This window comes from Sitophilus oryzae, unplaced genomic scaffold (assembly GCF_002938485.1).
Source record: "Sitophilus oryzae breed Bouriz unplaced genomic scaffold, Soryzae_2.0 scaffold_1945_pilon_pilon, whole genome shotgun sequence".
In the NCBI taxonomy this organism is placed as follows: Eukaryota; Metazoa; Arthropoda; class Insecta; order Coleoptera; family Curculionidae; genus Sitophilus; species Sitophilus oryzae.
In genome coordinates this window covers 8,031-27,815 of record NW_022146663.1, presented here as the reverse complement: position 1 = coordinate 27,815, position 19,785 = coordinate 8,031, and the positions used below count along the sequence as shown (strand labels likewise).

At 29.7% G+C, this 19,785-nt stretch overlaps 1 protein-coding gene, 2 long non-coding RNA genes and 1 pseudogene across 4 annotated transcripts; 3 read left to right on the top strand and 1 right to left on the bottom strand.

Annotated features, from left to right (window-relative positions):
* Positions 1–421: 421 nt before the first annotated feature.
* On the top strand, positions 422–5,654 carry LOC115883552 (protein disulfide-isomerase-like; the record flags this gene model as incomplete). Its single annotated transcript, XM_030901917.1, is given in 7 exon segments — positions 422–619; positions 1,878–2,149; positions 2,330–2,498; positions 2,709–3,022; positions 3,114–3,236; positions 3,357–3,519; positions 5,055–5,654. Coding segments are annotated over 7 exon segments (1,337 nt in total), but the record flags the coding sequence as incomplete, so codon positions are not given.
* A 4,054-nt stretch (positions 5,655–9,708) lies between these two features.
* On the top strand, positions 9,709–11,093 carry LOC115883553. Of its 2 annotated transcripts, none has more exons than XR_004050398.1 (3): positions 9,709–9,732; positions 9,889–10,247; positions 10,954–11,087. It is a non-coding gene; the product is annotated as an uncharacterized LOC115883553 (long non-coding RNA). The 2 variants fall into 2 exon arrangements; XR_004050399.1 differs by lacking the exon at positions 9,709–9,732 and adding an exon at positions 10,497–10,589 and having other exon boundaries at positions 9,747–10,247; positions 10,954–11,093.
* Positions 11,094–12,675: 1,582 nt separating this feature from the next.
* On the bottom strand, positions 12,676–14,651 carry LOC115883556. Its single transcript, XR_004050401.1, has 4 exons — positions 14,540–14,651; positions 13,850–13,993; positions 13,604–13,686; positions 12,676–12,835 (listed from the first exon to the last, which is right to left on the bottom strand). It is a non-coding gene; the product is annotated as an uncharacterized LOC115883556 (long non-coding RNA).
* Positions 14,652–15,543: 892 nt separating this feature from the next.
* Positions 15,544–17,518, top strand: LOC115883557 (annotated as a pseudogene).
* Positions 17,519–19,785: the final 2,267 nt, after the last annotated feature.

The window sequence follows — 19,785 nt, the reverse complement described above, 5'->3', positions numbered from 1 at the left end:
AAAAGCTTCAGACTTTCTGTATGATTATTTTAATTTGTTTTCAATTTTACGGCGTATGTTATGTTTATTTATGTTATGTTCTTTAAAATTAAAGAAGAGATTGCCATACCTTACTAACATCTACAGATGAGTGAGCAATACATATATTTTATTAGATTGTATTAAAAAGCCTCTTTTATTTTCTTATAGAGGCTATCGCTTCTTTCATTATAATTTTGGCCTTGGAAATCTATTTTGGACTTTTTGGAGAGATAAAAATATAGTCTTAATACGAAGTTTTTTGTTAAAAAGCTTATTATCTCCCAAATGCAATGAACTGGTAGACTTGCCCTTAACTAATCAAATAGTAATCAAATGACTTATTATTATTAATCCAAAATTTTATTTTCTGATAACAACTAATTAATTTTTCTGACGTTAGATGCCCCCTGGTGCGGCCACTGCAAAGCCCTAGCTCCCGAATACGAAAAAGCTGCTCAAATCTTGTCGGAAAAAGGGTCGGCCATTAAGCTGGCCAAAGTAGACGCCACAGCTCATCAGGAATTGGCTGAAGAGCACAAAGTCAGAGGTTACCCGACGCTGAAATTCTACAGAAGCGGAAGCCCTGTTGAATATTCAGGTAAAAAGGGTTTCTTATTGTGGGAAAGGGTTTGGTTAACTTGAGATATTTAATTGATTTTTTTTTTCAGTTCGTGTCGTTTTTGAAAGGCACACGAAAAAAATGTTGCAATATTAGGACAATGGTAGGGTATTTTCTATTTGTAGTAACATAGGGACGATCAGATTTTACTTTATTTTGCGAAACACCTTGTATATACCGAGGCTGATAAAAATATTAGATTTGCGTTTTTAATTTTTGTCATGGGACCGACCGACAGTGCACCCTGTATAAAGGTATGCTAAACAGAAATTATCATCATCAATATTCATTTCAAAGACTTCCCGACGTGCTTTTTTAAATTTCACAGTCTATTTTCTTTAATATCTCCTTTAATATTCGATGAATTATTTATGGAATAATTTTTGTGCATTAAAGTGCAAGCTGGTGTCATTATCACGGTTTAATAATAATTTAACGATAATGTTCAAGACATTTTACGTAATATATGTAAACAAATTCGGAAATGATTGTTCACTGGCTGGAAAATCATATTTACTACTTTATTTTTAAATTTTATGAGTTGAAAGTGTCTTTGATTGGTGGGTAAATATTTTTGGATGTTATGGCAAAATTTATGAGGTATTTTTAACAGTTTTAACCAACGAAATTATGCAGTTACTTTGCATAATGTTAAATAATAATTACATTATAGTGTTATAAAAAAAGTGTAAAGTTTTTCTTTATTTTCGACATTTTTATTACTCTAAACAAACTATTCGTTTACCATGCTTGTTATCAACAAATATGAATGAAATTATGATTAAAATTAGGAAGTTTTAAACATCGGCTGATAGTGATAATTTGGTAACATGGGTAGAGGAACGTCTGTCTAAGAGTCTAGAGCGATAAATATGCACTGAAAAAACAAGAAAGAAAATTATTGCTCATTGGATTTGTCATGAAATACCTACATATTTACCTAATTTACCTATATGTAGTGTGATTTTATTTTTTTATTTGAAATATTACGGTTTTTTTTATTAAATTCTCTTCACATTTAAGCTCTGTCAAAATTCGAAAATCTTGTTTAGTACATACAGGGTGAGTCAAAACTTGATAAGCAATTTTTAATGAAACATACCATAAAATAAACATGCTTTTATCCAATTTTGTGTTTTGTCTAGCACTTCTTGTAGTGAAAATCGATATCTATTAAGTAATTTTCGGTTTTTGAAAATATAAAAGACATAGTGTTTGACATAAACGTCATTTCTAGGAGGTAGACAGGCCGATGACATCGTAGCGTGGCTTTTGAAGAAATCCGGACCTCCGGCAACCAGTCTTCCTTCTGTAGATGAAGCCAAGACCTTTGTTGACTCTGCCAACATCGTCGTGGTAGGTTTCTTCAAGGACCAATCCAGCGACCTGGCAAAAACCTTTTTGGCCGTTGCCAGTTCCGTCGATGACGTCGTTTTCGGTATTTCTGACAGCGACGATGTCTTTAGCAACTACGAGGTGCAGGATAATACGATTGTGCTGTTCAAGAAGGTAACTTTTGGAAACTTTGATTATAATATACCTAAACACTTTTTTATTTGTTTCTAGCTATCCTCCGCTAACGAAATTTATAATTTATTATATAAAAGTATTCGTAATTTGTTTAATATTTTTCATATAAATGCTTTTTGTATTTTATTATCTCTATTTTGTATTTACTTTTTTTTATAGTTTGATGATGATAATCAAGTGAAATACGATGGTGAAACTACAGAAGCTGCATTGAAGACCTTCATCCAATTCAACTCTTTACCGTTGCTGGTCGATTTCAACCATGAAACAGCGCAGAAAATTTTCGGCGGCGAAATCAAGCACCACTTGTTGCTTTTCGTCAATAAAGGTGAGTTTTGTTTGGAATTGACACCGAATATCAGCTTCTTTCAACTTGCTCAATACCAAAAAAAAAGATTTTACGTATATTAATGGTTACAATGTAAAAAATCAATTAAAAATACTGGGTTATTTGAACTACTTTGAAAAACTTTGGGGTTGTTTGAACTACTTTTAAAACATTGGGTCATTTGAACTACTTTATTTTTTCTTGATCTAGGCGATGAACATTACAACGCTGTTGCCGATGCGGCTCGCGGCGCTGCCAAATCCTTCAGAGAAAAGGTCCTGTTCGTCGTGATCGACGCCACCGACGAAGACCACCAAAGAATCTTGGAATTCTTCGGCATGAAGAAGGAGGACGTGCCCAGCGTGAGATTGATCATTTTGGAAGACGACATGATTAAATTCAAACCTGAGACTGACGAAATTACCACGGATAACCTGAAAACTTTCGTCCAGGGAGTGTTGGACGGTACGATCAAGCAGCATCTGCTCAGCCAAGATTTGCCAGATGATTGGGATAAAGAGCCTGTAAGTTTCTTCCCTCAATGTTTGCTAGTTTTTCTGATGTTAGATTGGTTTTTGATGAGGTATATTTTATTCTTGTTTTTTTTTTCTGTAGGTTAAAGTGTTGGTGTCCAGCAATTTCGACAGCGTGGCTTTGGATACAAGCAAGGACGTTTTGGTTGAGTTTTACGCCCCCTGGTGTGGCCATTGCAAACAACTGGCACCTATTTATGACAAGGTAAAGTAGACATTACTGTCGAAATATATATAATATTTATTTTAAAAGTTTTAATTAAAAAAATATTTATTTCTCATTATACATTTTCTCTGTTTTTATAAGTTAATTTCTTTTTTATAGCTTGGTGAACATTTCAAAGACAATGAAGATGTGGTAATTGCAAAATTGGATGCTACAGTCAATGGGCTAGAAACAATCAAAATCAGAAATTATCCTACTATCAAGCTTTTCAAGAAGGAGAACAACGAAGTTGTTGAATATTTAGGACACCGGACGCTAGAAGGTACGATTTTAGCAAAGAAAAATATGTTTTTTATGTTATTTTTGATAATTTTAATACATTTTTATTATGGTACAAATGAACTACTTTATATTAAACTTTCATTTTGCGTCTTGAAGGAAATATTTCAAAAATAAATATTTTGTTGTGTTTATTTGATAATTTTAAAGAAATTTTTTAAAAACTTTTTATTTTTTTTGTCTTTTGAAGGATGGGTTTTAGCAAAAAAGGAAATATTTCGTGTTTGATATTTTTAAGACATTTTTCATTGTGATACAAATGAACTAATTTATTTCGCCACAAAGGTGTAGGCATTATGAACTATTTTTTACAATACGATTGAAAAAAACGGCGTCAGCGATGGCTATGTAAAATTATATGGGGAATGTCATTGACGTTCATTTCCAAGCCAACTTGACGCCGTTTTTTTTTCTTTCGATCGTACTGTATTACTCGTTGATTTTTTGTCTTTTGAAGGAGATACCATACGATCGAAAAAAGAAAACGCTGTCAAAGACGGCTGGGAATGAAAATCGATGATAATTTTGGCAAGGTCAATCTCTAGACGTCATTTGCTTGGCCCGTACTCTTCTTTATTTTTATTGGCGCTTGTTGCCAGCCAGTTGGTCTTAAGAAGGTTGTATCTTATTTTTATGTTGAGTAAAAATGATTTTTAAATGGTGGAGTTTTAAATTCCAGAAAAAATAACTTTTTGAAATACATTTGTTTGTCTGGTAACGTTCTAACTGGTTCTATACTTTTTTAATCATTCTATAATTAGTGTTAATTTTTGACAAGTTTTATATCAAAAGTTTTAGTAAAAGACGTCTAGAGCTTGACCTCGCCGAAATTATCATTGATTGTCATTCCCCAGCCATCTCTAGAAAAACATATCCTATGTTACTTGATAATTTTAACACAGTTTTTGTTATGGTTTAAATGAACTACCGTATCTTAATCATTGATTTTTTGTGTTTTGACACATTTTAGAGAAGAAAGAATTATTTCATATAAAAAAAATGTTTTTTGATCATTTTTAAAACATTTTTCATTGTGGTTCAAATGAACTACTATTTTAATCATTGATTTTTTGTCTTTTGGCACATTTTAGAGAAGAAAGAATTATTTCATTTAAAAAGAATTATAATAAAGAATTATTTCATATAAAAAAAATGTTTTTTGATCATTTTTCAAACATTTTTCATTGTGGTTCAAATGAACTACTATTTTAATCATTGATTTTTTGTCTTTTGACACATTTTAGAGAAGAAAGAATTATTTCATTTAAAAAGAATTATAATAAAGAATTATTTCATATAAAAAATTAACAAATTGTTTTTTGATAATTTTAAGACATTTTTCATTGTTATTCAAGTGAACTACTATCATTAAATGTTGATTTTTTAGCTTCGTCATTCTGGTGACGTCATGAATTACTTACGACGTTTCGTTCTTCTGGAACCGTCATCAACTATTGTGATTTTTTTTATTAAAGTATAATGAACAAATTTTAATATATATTTTTTCTTTTATTATAGGTTTAATTAAATTTGTCGAATCTGGTGGTAAAGATGGCGGAGACGCCGACGTACCGGACGAGCTACAGACTGACGAACATGCGAAGGATGAACTCTAAAAAATTGATTTAGAGTTATTTATATTGAGATTTGTCTCCGATTTATTTATTACTTAAGATTTAGGTTAACTTAAAATGCGGAAATTTTGTAAAAAAACTCATTCGGTGCCCCGTATATTTGTACAATTAAAAGAAAGTCATCTTAACTTAGATTTATTTAACTTATCCCTGTATGAAAATCAAGGCAAATGAGAATGCTCCTAATTTTAATGTCTCCTGTCTCCTCTCTTTTTTTTAGTGAGTAAATTAAGTTATTCTTATAAAAAATTCGTTTTTTTTGTTAGGGCTAAGTCGTTTATTTGTGTTGTGTTTTTTTTTTCGTTTGAAATCTCGAAACGTCAGTATTGCGATTTTGAAGAGTTTTTTATACGTACCTTTGTAAAAACGAAACGGCACAAAAAGCAGATTTTTTGTAAATAACAGTTATCAATCAAAAGAAAAATGAATGTTTTTTATTATGGATATGTTGTATGCATTGGAAAATAAATTTAAAATTACCAAATTGTTGTTTTTTTAATGATCTTTGTATTGCATATCTAAAATCTATTTTAGTTGATAATTTTAAGACATTTTTTATTGTAGTACAAATGAACTACTTCATATTAAGAGTTGATTGTTTTTGACTTTTGGAGGAAATATTTTGAAATTTCATGTAGTTTGATAATTTTAAGGCACTTTTCATTGTGTACTTCGTAGTTGTTGCCAGTTTGTATGTTTTATTTAAATTTTAATCAAAGATGCAACCTCATGGAAGTGGCTCTGAAGCTATATGGATTGGGATAGGTAAGTTCAGAATCGTCATTTGATTTTTTACGGCTGTGTTGCCAAGTCCTGAAACTAATCCCTAAATCAATATTTTTGTAGATATAAAACGAATTGAACCGGGACAAAAATAATGATAAATCTAATAAATAAACACATAAAACATAAACATTATTTCAGTAGAATTAGAATAAATAATATATTTTTTAGACACAGACCAATTTTAATTTTTTGTCTATAGCCAAAAAAGAGGTTATTTTTTTAGAGATACTACAACGTTGACAGTGCGATATTTTCCATTGTTAGCAACATGTCCTTATGTAACATCGCTCTTACAATTTTTCTGCTTTTTTAATAGAAAACGTGATTTTTCTGTACACTATATGAGTGTTTTCTGTTCCGTAAGGCTTCTCTAATCTCTTGATAATGTGAGTACCCATTATTTTGCATGTTTTCTAGAGTTTTCTTTACTAAGTATTTCAATTACATCGTCATTAAAAGCTGATATGTTTTTCTCCTTTTTTATATTTTTCTTTTTCAAAATCGAGTGTATGGGAATATACCGTATGATCGAAAAAAAAAACGGCGTCCAGTTGGCTGGGAAATGACGATCGATGACATTATTCATATAAAATGACAGCGATCTTCATTTCATAGCGATCGCTGACGCCGTTTTTTTTCGATCATAGGTAGATACTTTCCTGATAACATTATCCTACTGTACATTAAAAATATAGTTACATTAGAGTAATTCACCATATTTAGAGATATTCTGAATTTTTTGAACATATAGTTTTCTTTTTTAGGAATGTTATTAATATTAAATACGCACCAAGTATCTAAAGACCACCTTAAAAGGTGTTTGGCCACCATTTTGGTTTATGAGATTGGTTTCTCTATTATAAGTAATTTTTTATTTAAAAACATTTTTAATAAATTTATGAATTGTTTATTTACAGACTAACCATATTTTTTAAGATATATTTAATATTATTATGCAAACAACAGAAAATAAACTCAATTATTGTGTTAATACATTTGTCTTCTAACGATGAATCCGCGACAAAAAGCATTAAACAACTTCTACTATTGGTAAGTTTGGTATTTTATGCTACTATGTATGTATACAGTGAAGAAAATTTTACATTTACTTGTTAAAAAGCGTCCTGTCTATTATATTCAAGTTTTTTTTTTGCGCGTTTAATTGATTACAGCGCCACTTCTATTTAGCGGGAATCTTTAGAACTAACGTTTAACCGGATATGGCGCCATCTTACGGTAAATTTGACAAGTAAGTAAATACAGGTTTCTTCTTTTACTATATATAGGTGGCGCCATCATGGGTTAAATATTTGAACTAGTCATTTATAGATTTCTATAAAAATGAAATACCGCTATTGCCATCTAACGTTAAATAGTTGAACTTCGGTTAAAATTTTCTTGGAATTTTAAAGAAATCTGTAATTTTTAGTTCCCAAAAAGTTTTAAGTGAGAGTCATCTATAAATAAAATTTTATACTAATTTTGATTCTAACCCTAGATAATTTTTTTTTGTATTTATATAAAAGCCAAACACTGCCGTTCTTTAAAAGATCAGCCTTGGGGCGGACTTTTGTTTACTTCATCAGCTGTACATACTTAGATATTGGGTTAGATTCCGTTTCATATTTTGTCGGTTGATTTTTGGTTTTAACTCTATGATTTTTGGTATTATTTATTATTGTAGTGCAAAAAACTAATTATTTTGGTGTTTAAGTGACATAAACTACTACCAGATTTATGGTCACTCTCGGTTACGCATAAAAAATGGAAAAATTGAAAAAAAGTACACGTTGTGTAAGTGATTTAACCTAAAAGTGCCCATACATTTTTTACTCATCGTGATACAACGATGTGTTTTTTAAGACTTTAACAATTCATCAATAAAGCTTAAGTGGAGTGTGTTTTTGGTGCTATGCCTCATCTTTGTTGTGTTCCTGGTGGAAAGGATAGTTATACTAAGCAGCCTAAAGTGTCCGGAAGAGCAAGAAAAGTGGGGTAGTGAAGTTATAAATCAAGAGAATTCTATTTAAAATATCTTTAATAAATTTAAAAATAATATTCTCCCATGATGGTATTAATGAAAACTGGACAATTATGTTTATTTTATTCATATTGTGGAATCTCCACTCCAAGTGTTGTTGGTTCAGCTTCGATAGATTCAAACACGTAAGTAGGTATTATGGTCTAGGGAAAAATAAAGAATATGTGTATTAAAGATCATGAAAAAGATTATCATTTTGAGTTCAAATTTTAAAAAAGATTTTTCTAAAGACAAGACTGATACAGTTTCAAAGAAGAATGTTAGTGTTTTTTTTTTGATAATATATAATGTATGTCAAGCACACATTTGTTCAGTAATTTTTAATGAATAGTGTTGATTATTTATAATACCAAATTAATATCAAATATTTAAGTGATGGCTGAATACAATATGAATAAAATAACAATAAAATTGATATATTTGCATAATACAAAATTAAGTTTTAAAAATAAAGGTGTTACTAAAAATACTAAGAAATTCATATTTCTTTGTTTTTAATTGGTTTAATGTTATTTACATTTTACGTAAGAATTATACCGTATCATCGAAAAAATCGGCGTCTAGTTGGCTTGGAAATGAACATCGATGACATTCCCTAAATAACTGTACACATAAAATAATTAACTAGAATTTTACAACCTTGGAAAATTTGATATTCTTGAACCTTGTTTCTAAATATTCTAAATTTTTTGATTTTCTTGGGATTTAGGTTCGGGAAAAACGCTGATTAAGTTTTCATTTGGTTTTCATTATTTTTATTTGGTTTAAAAAAAAAACGTTTCGGCTAACATTATAGCCTTCATCAGTGTTGTGTCATATGAAAAAATAGTGTCAGAATATTACATATAAAATATTCACTCCACACACACATAATGTTTACTGCGTACTCCATAGTCAATGTAGATAATTTTAGTGTTAAGAATAATAATTTAAAAATATGTGGTCATCTTTTGATAAGTTTATATTAGTTTATTAATTGCAGTAAACATTATGAGGTGTGAATTATATTGTATATGTAATTTTTGGATTATATTCGACACTATTTTTCTCATATGACACAACACTGACGAAGGCTATAGTTGATTTTTAAACCAAATAAAAATAATGAAAACCCAAATGAAAACTTAAATCAGCGTTTTTCCCGAACCTAAAAATCAGAAAAATCAAAAAATTTTAGAATAATTTTACTATAAAATGCCAGCGATCTTCATTTCATACCCATCGCTGACGCCTTTTTTAGATAATATTGTATTATTTGTAAATATAATTTTTCGAACATTGATACTTGCAAAATATACATATAAATTTTGTGAATGCAAATAATAATACATCACTATTAGTAGATATTGAATGTTTTTTGTTAAATTAGATCGATTTTCAAACCCCAAAATTTAAAATATATTTACATTTTACTCATTATCTTATGTACCTATACATTATTTGTACATTGTAAAACATTTGCTGCATTTGTATGGTTCATAGTTTATTTGCCAAAGTATTTATTACTATAAATAGGTATATATGTTGTAGTTATTAACTGTATATTATGTATATTTCATGTAAACTATATCATTTTTAAACTACAAACCAAAAATCTGAGGAATAATTATGTTTTCCATGTATTCTACAACATATTTATTAATCCGTTATATCTAACTAGCGTGACGTCATAAATCTCGCCCGTAGGCTGATCTTTTAATAGAAGGCACTGAGCCAAATAAATATTTATTTTCAGGTTTGTAACAAATTTACTGGTTAGATTAAAGTATACGATCTATATAAAATACTTTATAGCTAATTTTTAATATTATTTATCTACCATTCATGTTTTTAAGTGTAATCTGTGAAGAGAATCAGTATATAGATGTAACATTTTTTCTTACTGATATAGATATGGTAATAATACAGTGATAAGAGCTTCTTATGGAGTTAAGAAAGGAGAATACACCAAGAAAAATGGAAAGAAATGAGGTTTTCTTTTTGAAAGATGTGTACTTGCGTAGAATTTCTTAAGAAAACCTCACCAATTGTATTCTGCTTTTCAATGAACATGTATGCCAAAAAAGAGTCAAGCTGGAGCAACAAGATTGTCGCCTTCAAATTAGTCCTGCAAATACCTCTTCAGAAAATTATACTCTCGATCATTTAAATCCATGGACTCTATGCTGAACCTCCCGAACCTGCTTTTCCTAATGGTTGTTCTACACTGCTAGAAATGTATTATTGTTATGAAGAGATGCAGTGTACAACGTAAAGTTTGATTTTTTCCCATTGTTTCAGTGTGTTTTTTAATTTGTCACAATTTTCAGTAAAGTGAATAGTGAAAAGACGTAAATGAAAAATAATATGCTAGAAAACACACATATCTTTATGCTCTTTGGCTGTATATATATTTTAAAGAAAAATAGTTTTTAACAGAAAAATTTAACGTTGCATGTATTTTTTTTGTATTTATTTTAACTGATATTGTGTTTTTTTTTTAAATCTACCATATTTTAGGTTTTCTATTGATGTATTCACTTTCGTTTTTATTATAAAATATGGAGACAATAGTATCATACATTTAAAAACAAAAATTTGGAAACATACAAGGTGAGTTAAATATATTTTTACTTTAAAATTTAAAGTTGTAGTTTTTAAACAGAATGCTGGTATTTTTTTCTCAGCAGTTTTTTTTACTAACTTTTCTGTTCATTTAATGTTCTAACAAAATTTAAAAATAGCTTTTTTTCTATTGGAAATATTTCCCTCTATTCACTTTTGACTTTAACTTAAAAATATATTTGATTCGCCCTGTATATCTTTGAAAATTATATGATAATAGTTAAAAATGTACGCCACCATTGTCCTGATATTGTAAGAAATATCTGAGTGAAAATATCAAACAAGGACCTTATTAGGAGCGCTCTTTCGCAAAACTGGATCACCCTGTATAAATACTTTTTATTTTTTTCAGAAATATGTGCAAGGTACTGGAAATATGAACGTCCGGTAGACATCAGAAAGAAAATTCTATAGAAGAATCAACGAACAATCGCAGGACTTTATGCTGTATATGTCTAACAATAAATTTATAATTAAATGTGTTAATTGTATTTATAAAGTAGTCTTTTTTTAATAAATCTTATATTAAAGTTGTACTGTAGTTTTCTTTGAATTCTTTAAATAGTCTTTAAATTTAAAGCAAGGTATCTAACATTAAATATTAATGTATTACTGGTTTTCAAAAAATATTTAAAAATAAATGAATATTTGAGTCAAAGAATATTAATAATCCAGTTGCCTTTAATATTAGTAGATTAATTTAATATCATTTACACTTTTTCATAGTCTAGAACCATACGATATTCTATAAAGATTTGATTTCTTTCACCTCAAAACAGCCACGTCCAGCACGAAAAATGAGCATTTTTAAAAATATTTTGATCACCTGAATTAAATAAGAAATCGTTGGCCAACGAGCTCGAACAGTTAGACTCATTTACAAAAACGTTAATTACTCAAAAACTAATTAAGATATCGGGGCGCGCTTGGTGCCATTCGATAGGGAATTCAACCCTCTATCTGTACACAAACTTGCAACCCCCTAGGACAAACTTTATTTTTTTGAGCAAAAATGAGCAAAGGGGTTAAAATTTTTGGCCCAAAAAATAAAGGGTGTCGCAGGGGGTTGCAATTTTGTGTACGGATAGAGGGTTGAATTCCCTATCGAATGGCACTAAGCGCGCTCCGATATCTCTTCTAATTAAAAAGTTATTAGCGTTTTAATTTTGAAAACGAGGTCAAAGTCTTAGAGTCGACAAAATTTAGAGTTTCTCAAAAATTTGTTCGGTGTTGAAAAATTTCGCACGGGCAACCAAACCTGGTGCATTTTTGTCATCAAAAAATTAATTTTGACCAGCAATGAGATATTTTTCAGAACATCATATATTTCTTAACGTGTAGAGTGATTAAACTTTTAGTTTGCAATAATATATATTTTGGGTTGCTGTTTTATTTATTTTTGATTAATTTAATAATAGCTCTAAGACATTATTATTTATTTCTTTTGTTATAGTAAAGGAATTTTGATCTAAATTAAACACATGTTTAATATATTAAAATATTTATTAAAAAATATTAGAATAGGACATAATAACGTTGAATGTTTAAACATATATTAAAAATATTTACCATCAAGTGGCAGGGTAAATAACAGCTATATATAACTATATATTGGCTTTAATAATAAATTCTAATGCTTTTATTTATATTTTATTCTAATTATACACAATAATAAGTTATAAAATATGGATTTTAATCTTAGAAAAAGAGCAGGTATTCAGAACATTTATAAAGATATATGAAGTTGTTTATATACTAGGATAAAGTATGTTTACATGTTTTATATACCGTATGATCGGCTATAAAAAAAACGGCGTCCAGTTGGGAAAACTGCGTTGGCTGGGAAATGACGATCGATGACATTTCCCATATAGATTTACATAGGAAATGACAGCAATCTTCATTTTATAGCTATCGCCGGCGCCGTTTTTTTCGATCATACGGTATTTTTTAAATAATTAAAAGAAATAGAAAAAAAAAACAGCTAAACATATACTCTTAAACTTAGATTTTTTCAAAATTATAAATTATATTTTTAACTCATGTACTAACTAAAATATATCTACAGCTAAAATATAATTTTTATTTATTAACGCATAACATTTTATTAACAATAGTGAATATAAAAAGTATATTAAAATCCAAGATGTTGGCGGACATGCTGATGTCTCTGGACTCTGGATATGTTGAGGTAAATAAATCATCTAGCTGCCCTTCTCTGGAAAGTCTTGATTCTGTAATAAAAACATAAAGAAACAATTAATTATTTGATCACTAACAGGTTTGATTAAAAACTATTCTGTAACTTTAAATCTTACTTTGTTATTTTACAGGGTACATAAAATATTATAAGATATATAGAAAAAGAAAACACATATTATAGTTAAGTTAGTTGTATCTGTAATTGAGAAATATTTTAATTATAATAATTAAAAAAGTTTTAAAACTATATTAAAAAAATTAAACTCCATATAAAATAAAAATAATGTAAATTTTTGATGTATTTTTAGTTGCCTATACCAAAGTAAATAATATGCCAAAATATTTTAGTTCAAATTTATCATTTAAGAAAAGATGACAGACAAAAATTGTATAACATAGATTATCATAGAAGGAGGAGGAGACCCGGCTAGCTATGATGCTCTGGAGTCGATGTTACTTAGTAAAAATTCACTGGAAATAATGCTAGGAAAAGCCAGAAGTTACATGATTTTTTAATAAATGGCGAATGCGCCAGGAATTGATGACACCATAAGAAAAATAATACAAATAAAAGAAGACTTATAAAAATACAGTCAATGAAATACTTTATAGAATCGATGAATAATGTTATGCCTACAATGGAGAACATACATATATATGGGAGTCAAGCTATTATAGAAAAATGAAAGTTAACCATAAACAACATGAAGTAAAGTTCTAAGTAGATGGTATATTTTACCAAACAAATAAAAGCAACCAAAAGAAAAGCAACAAATACAAAAGAAATATTTTAGATATACTTATAAGTCCTGATGCATTGTTGGTAACATTCATGAAGAGGATACATGTACTGCCCTGGAACTGTAGATTTGTTGTAGAAAATCTGTAAAAAAAGAAATAAATAATAATTACATTTCATTAATTATAAGCTATAATAATTGTGTATATTTTTTTGTCATATTAAGATTAAATATATCTTTAAAAAAATGGTTAGTCTGTTAATAAACGTTTAATAAAATTATTTTGAAATACCAAATTAAACTTACTTTTAATCAGATAATCGAAGACCAACTCGTAAACCAGAGTGATGGGCAAACATCAGGATAGGATTATACAAGGGGTGACCCAGGTCTTATCTTTTAGGTGGTCTTTGTTTGCTGTGTGTGGTGTGTATATTATTATTAACGCTCCTAAAAAAGAAAATTACAATTATTAAATATATTAAAACAATGCAAAATTATTAACTTAAATATGACGACAGTGTACAGTATTAAAGGTGCGTGAGAAGTTTTCTTATTTTATCTGAAAGTATATAATTGATGAGAATAGGACCCCTTTATCAAGAACGGTAAACTAATTATTATTATTAATTAGGTTAACTGTACTTGCCCCTTTATATGTATACTAACACTGACTCATTCTAACGTAGAAAATACTTGTTTGTCCGAATAAACACCTAACAAAATCCCTTTAGGAATAAAAAAACAACTTTTAAACCTAAAAACTCCTAAAAAAAGGTCGAAAAAATACCCACATATTTCTAAATATGAAGCAATATACTAAGTAACTTTACTTTTATTGTACAATAGAGACATCAAGGAATGTATCTCTATTTCTATATACCCGATTTTAAAAACGAAAATTATGAAAATTAGAAAAATATAGCTTTTAATGATGTAATTGGAATTTGAAAGTGAAAAAATCTATAGAAAACAGGCAAAATAATGGGTACTTACATTGTCAGGGGAATTAAACAGGCCTTAAGGAACAGAATAAACTCAAATAGTGCACAGAAAATCAGTTTTTCTATCAAAAAATCACAAAAATTGTTAAGAGCGACATAACGCCTCCAACAACGAAAAATGTCACATGTCGACGTTGTCAGATTGAACACATGTAAAACAGAATAGTAATTTTTTGCTGCAAAATACTGGCGTGTCTAAAAGAAAACATGTATTTGTTCTACTGAAACAACGTTTGTATTAAACGTTTATTAGATTTACCATGATTTTGTAACGGTCCAGTTCATTTTAGACTTACAAAAATATTAATTTAGATTCGTTTCCGGATTTAGTTAATATCTTGGCAACCTTGGAAACACTTTAGTTCAAAAATTTCTCACTTTTTCCACATTGTCGCCACCTGCGCTTTTCTTCTTTTGCGTATTTCAGGTCTTAAAAGAACCGTAACCACAGAATGAGTCGGCCTTGTGGTCGAAATGATTGCGCCGCATTCTAGTAGACGCAAGGTCGCCGGTTCGATTCCGGCCTCGGATATGGGTGTTAAATGTGTGTGTGAGTCTGTATTTGTCCGATTTTAAACACTAATTAAATATTAAGAAATAAGCTGGCTGAATGTCGTAATAGACAAGTGGCCAAAATATAGAAAAAAAAAAAAACCACAGAATGACAGTAATGTTATTCTTCATTTTAAAACTCATCGCTCGAAACATGGACAGCCACAGATAGGACATAGTTTTCTACTTCTTTCTTTTTTTAAATAGTTTTTTTACAACAACAAAAATAAACAAGAACAACAAATGTAAATAAGAGTTCAAGACCAGATTTGACTTCTTTGTCTACTGCCGCCTCTTGTCTCGTCTCCTCTTTGCCATTACCGTATAATATTCGCCTAGTTCTAAAAAGAAAACAAATATCAATATATCGATAGTGCCGCACCATTCCTAATATTCCTCTCTCTTTCCCTCTCTCTCTCTCTATATCAAAACTGACAGCTAATCTAACCTCACTTATTTTGAGATGAAATAGCTTGATTGTTATAAACAAATAATGAGTGTAATAAATCAAAAAGAATACCTGAAGAAATATTTAGGCATCGGTAAGAAAGCTGGCGAGAAAAAGAAGAAGAAAAAATCCAAACCAAAACCCACAGGGTATGTTTTTCTTTGCGACTTACACAAATTAGGTAACTCGAACATATTTTTATTTTTTAGCTTTGTAATCGTTGACGATGATATAGATGTACGTTTAAATGAAGAAATAAAAGTAGATCTTAACGGAGATAACGAAGATGCACCTCAAATAGTCTCGGTAATTGACGACAGACCACCTTCTTTAAGAATCGACGAAAAGACCAAAGATAAGTTATGGATACCTTTAGGGGGCTCCGATGATGTTCTTGTTGATTCTGCCAGCTTGAAATTTGACGGTAGTATTAAGATTTCAAAGAAAACCAGTAATAAATTGAAAATTAAAACTGAAAACGAAGATAATTCACCTCCTAGACGAAGAAAAGGCTCTGAGTCACCAGTAAGGATTAAAAGAGAAGTTTTAACACCAGAAAGAGATGATTTTTTATCTGGAGAAGATCAGATAGAAGGTACAGATCTTTCACCTAAAAGAAAACAGAAAAGTAGTGATGATATCTCACCACCAAGAAGGAAAATAAAGGTGGAAGAGTTGTCACCACCTAGGAGACAAGACGATGGTGATATATCTCCACCTAGGAGAAAAAACCTCAATATATAGATGACGATTCTTCACCACCTCGAAGAAAAAACACAGAAAGAAGACATATCTCCACCAAGAAGAAGGAAAAATGAAGATATATCTCCTCCAAGAAGACGAAAAATGTAGATATATCTCCTCCAAGAAGGAGCAGGAATGAGGACATATCTCCTCCAAGAAGGGGGGAAAAATGAAGATATATCTCCTCCAAGAAGAAGGAAACATGAAGATACATCTCCTCCAAGGACATCAAGAGGCTCAAACCGAGATATGTCACCTCTAAGAAGATCCAGGCATGACAATTCACCACCTCATCGAAAAAAAAGAAGTCCAGATGGGGTGAAACTGAAGAACAAGAAGCCAAACTGAAGAAAACCCTAGATGGTAAAACGGCAGGGCTTCAAAATGCAAGAGATTTAGTTAAGGAAACCATAGAACTGAAGAAGAAAGAAGATGAACTGTTTAAAAATATGGGAGCTGAAGTTTCTGGAGCTAATGCAGCGACAGTTGTAAGGACCAAAAAGAAGGATATTGTTGACGTTGAAGAAGAGGAGAGGAAGAGAAAGAGAGAGATAGAAAAACAAGGAAAAATATGATAGATGGGGGTAAAGGTGTGAAGCAGGTTGAAGATGATAATGAGAAAATGAAAATGAACTGCATGAAATGAGTAAGCCTTTGGCAAGGTACGCTGATGATGCTGATTTAGAACAGACTTAAAAGAGCAAGAACGAGAAGGAGATCCGATGTTAAAATACCTGAGACAGAAGAAAAGGAAGAAAACCATAGAATCAGGAATACCTGGTATGTTTTATAATTTTCTAGTTTTTATTTCAGGTATATTTAACAACATGTTTTTTTTTATAGTTAAACAGCAATATGAAGGGGATTCTGCCCCCAATCGTTTTGGGATCAGGCCCGGTTTTAGATGGGACGGCGTAGATCGTTCCAGTGGCTACGAAAAGAAATGGTTTGAAGTGCAGAACTCTAGAACTGCAAGTTTGGAAGAGACGTACAAATGGAGTACCGAGGATATGTAAAATAATTTATATGTACTGTGTAAATATATTTTTTTAAATAAATAAGTGTAATTTAGTGTCGTGTGTCCAAGTTTCTTCTTTTTTTTGAATTTTTAAATGCTGTAGCTCCATATCATGTTCATACTGTTTTATAACATTCCATTAAAATTGTAGAATTAGCAACATTAATAGTTACCTTGTTTAATTCTGCTTATACATATTGTATTAATTTTTCTGCTACCTTAAGATTTTTATATCCTTAGATACACCTAATTTATGTAATTTTCTTAGCATATCTAAAATATAAAAATAAATGATTTATTATATAATTAAGATATTTTAACAGTTATTTTCCACACTACAAATCATAATAATGGAGTATTAAGATTAAGACATAAAAAAAATTACCTTTCTTCACCATATTGTCAAGATTTTATTTTGGCATTACAGGAAAAAAGAAATTACAGTAAATTAAGAAAAGAATAATCATAAATATACCAACACATATCAATATACCAAGTACTGCAATGTATTCTACGACATTAACTACCATCTCCCTTCTAAAGGGTAAAAGATAAAACAAAGATATTTTTTTAGATTTTTAACACCCTGTAGATCACAGAGAGAACTTTAGACCCTATGTTTATATGAGCTTTTTTTTTTTTAAATACATGAGCAATCATACCCCGTTTTTTTTTTTGAATTAGATGTTGAAAACATCCTGTTTACACATAGTGCTTGAAGCTTTCATCGAACAAATTTTGTATCGAAGAGGCAACAAATTCTTGTTTACTCTTGTGTTGTTTTGGGGTTGGAAATTGTTAAAAATCTACAAAAAAACATAATTAATAGGGCACAGAATCTTGTTAAATGTGTTTTTATCGATTTCAAGGCAAAATTAGTGAAATAAAAGCTAAAAATCTTGGCCATTACATTGACTAAGAAAATGTCTTGTAGAAGTTATATATTCTTGTTTTGGGGCTTGGAAATTGATAAAAACTACAAATACATAATTTGTACAGCACAGGATCATGTTAAATGAGTTTTTTATTGATTTCAAAGCAAAGTTAGTGAAATAAAAGCAAAACATCTTGGCCATTACATTGACTAAGAAAATGTCTTGTAGAAGTTATAAATAGGGGTATTACTGCCTTGTTTTATAATTTATAAATGTAATAAGTCTCTATTTAACTAAATATTACATTATTTCGGAAAATATCGAACAACAAAGTTATATTAATTAAAGATTCTGAAGGCTACCGAACCGCCACCATATTTTTTGAATTTTATTTTTAATTTATATGGGTTTAATAGGTCTGAAACTGCTTAATTAACTGCTTATTAACTCTATTTAATGATAATCTATAATTCCTTAACTATTTTAAAGCTTCAAAGTCTTTTTTAAGGCAAAAATCTATTTTTTATGATACTAACAAGTAGGGACATTAGGGTAATTAAAATGCGATATCTTTGTGAATTTTGATTTATTCGTTTATTGTTTGGTGTCATTTTATTCGGAAAACACGTAGCTACATTTCCCTGGTAGTAGTTTTGTCTCCAATGAGGCGTTATATTGCTAAATTTTCATTTAAACTTGAAATTTAGGTCATAAAATTACATAATTTTTCATCGGTAAAACAAAAGAAAAGCGCGAGTTGGCGCTCTCTCTAGCGTCAAAAATCAGAAACCGAGCGCCAAAAACTCAATATTATTGGTCGTTTCGGTGGATTTTTCGCCATTTTTAGACGGGCCTTTGACGATGTAAGGTCTTTTGCCGGCTGCCTGGCAGAATTTTTAAGGAAAAGTGCCTTTTCTTGTATATTGTGCTCGGAAATCATGTGCAGGTCATAGCTGGATTCTTAGAAAAGGTAAGTTCGACTATTTTCCTACGAATTTCCCGATATTTTTCGAAAAATCCGACCATCTAAAGGCGACCGGTAGAAGCGCAAGATCAACAAAAATTCAAAGCCATCTTTTTTTTTTAAACTTTCCGTTTCTTTCTGTTTTGCTTTTGATACATTCTGTTGCTATAAATAGTTCATTTTTTTATGGTACTGTATTAAAATAAATCATTTTCAGACTTAAAAATTTGATGAATATGGTATTTTAGAAATAAACACCTTATATAAGTGAATAAATTATAGTCAATCAATTTTCTGAAGAATATTTCTAATAGTAGTGCACTTGATATGGTTTTTCTTAAAGATATTATATAATAGAAGAATACTTATGTAATAAATCTTTTATAAAATTATCTAAATAGAGTTTAGGAACCTGTAAAACACTGAAAAATTACATCTGCCTGTATTTATACTAAATAACATTTAGAAACTTAATATAAGGTAATAATTAGTACTTAATATTGTAGGTATAATTGATTGTTATTGATAGTTTTTCTGAAGCTAGTAAATATTCACTGAAGACACACCTGTCCAGTTCTTTTCCATAAATTTAATTCAGAAATATTTCTATCTTTTCAGAACTATGATCGTGTACGCA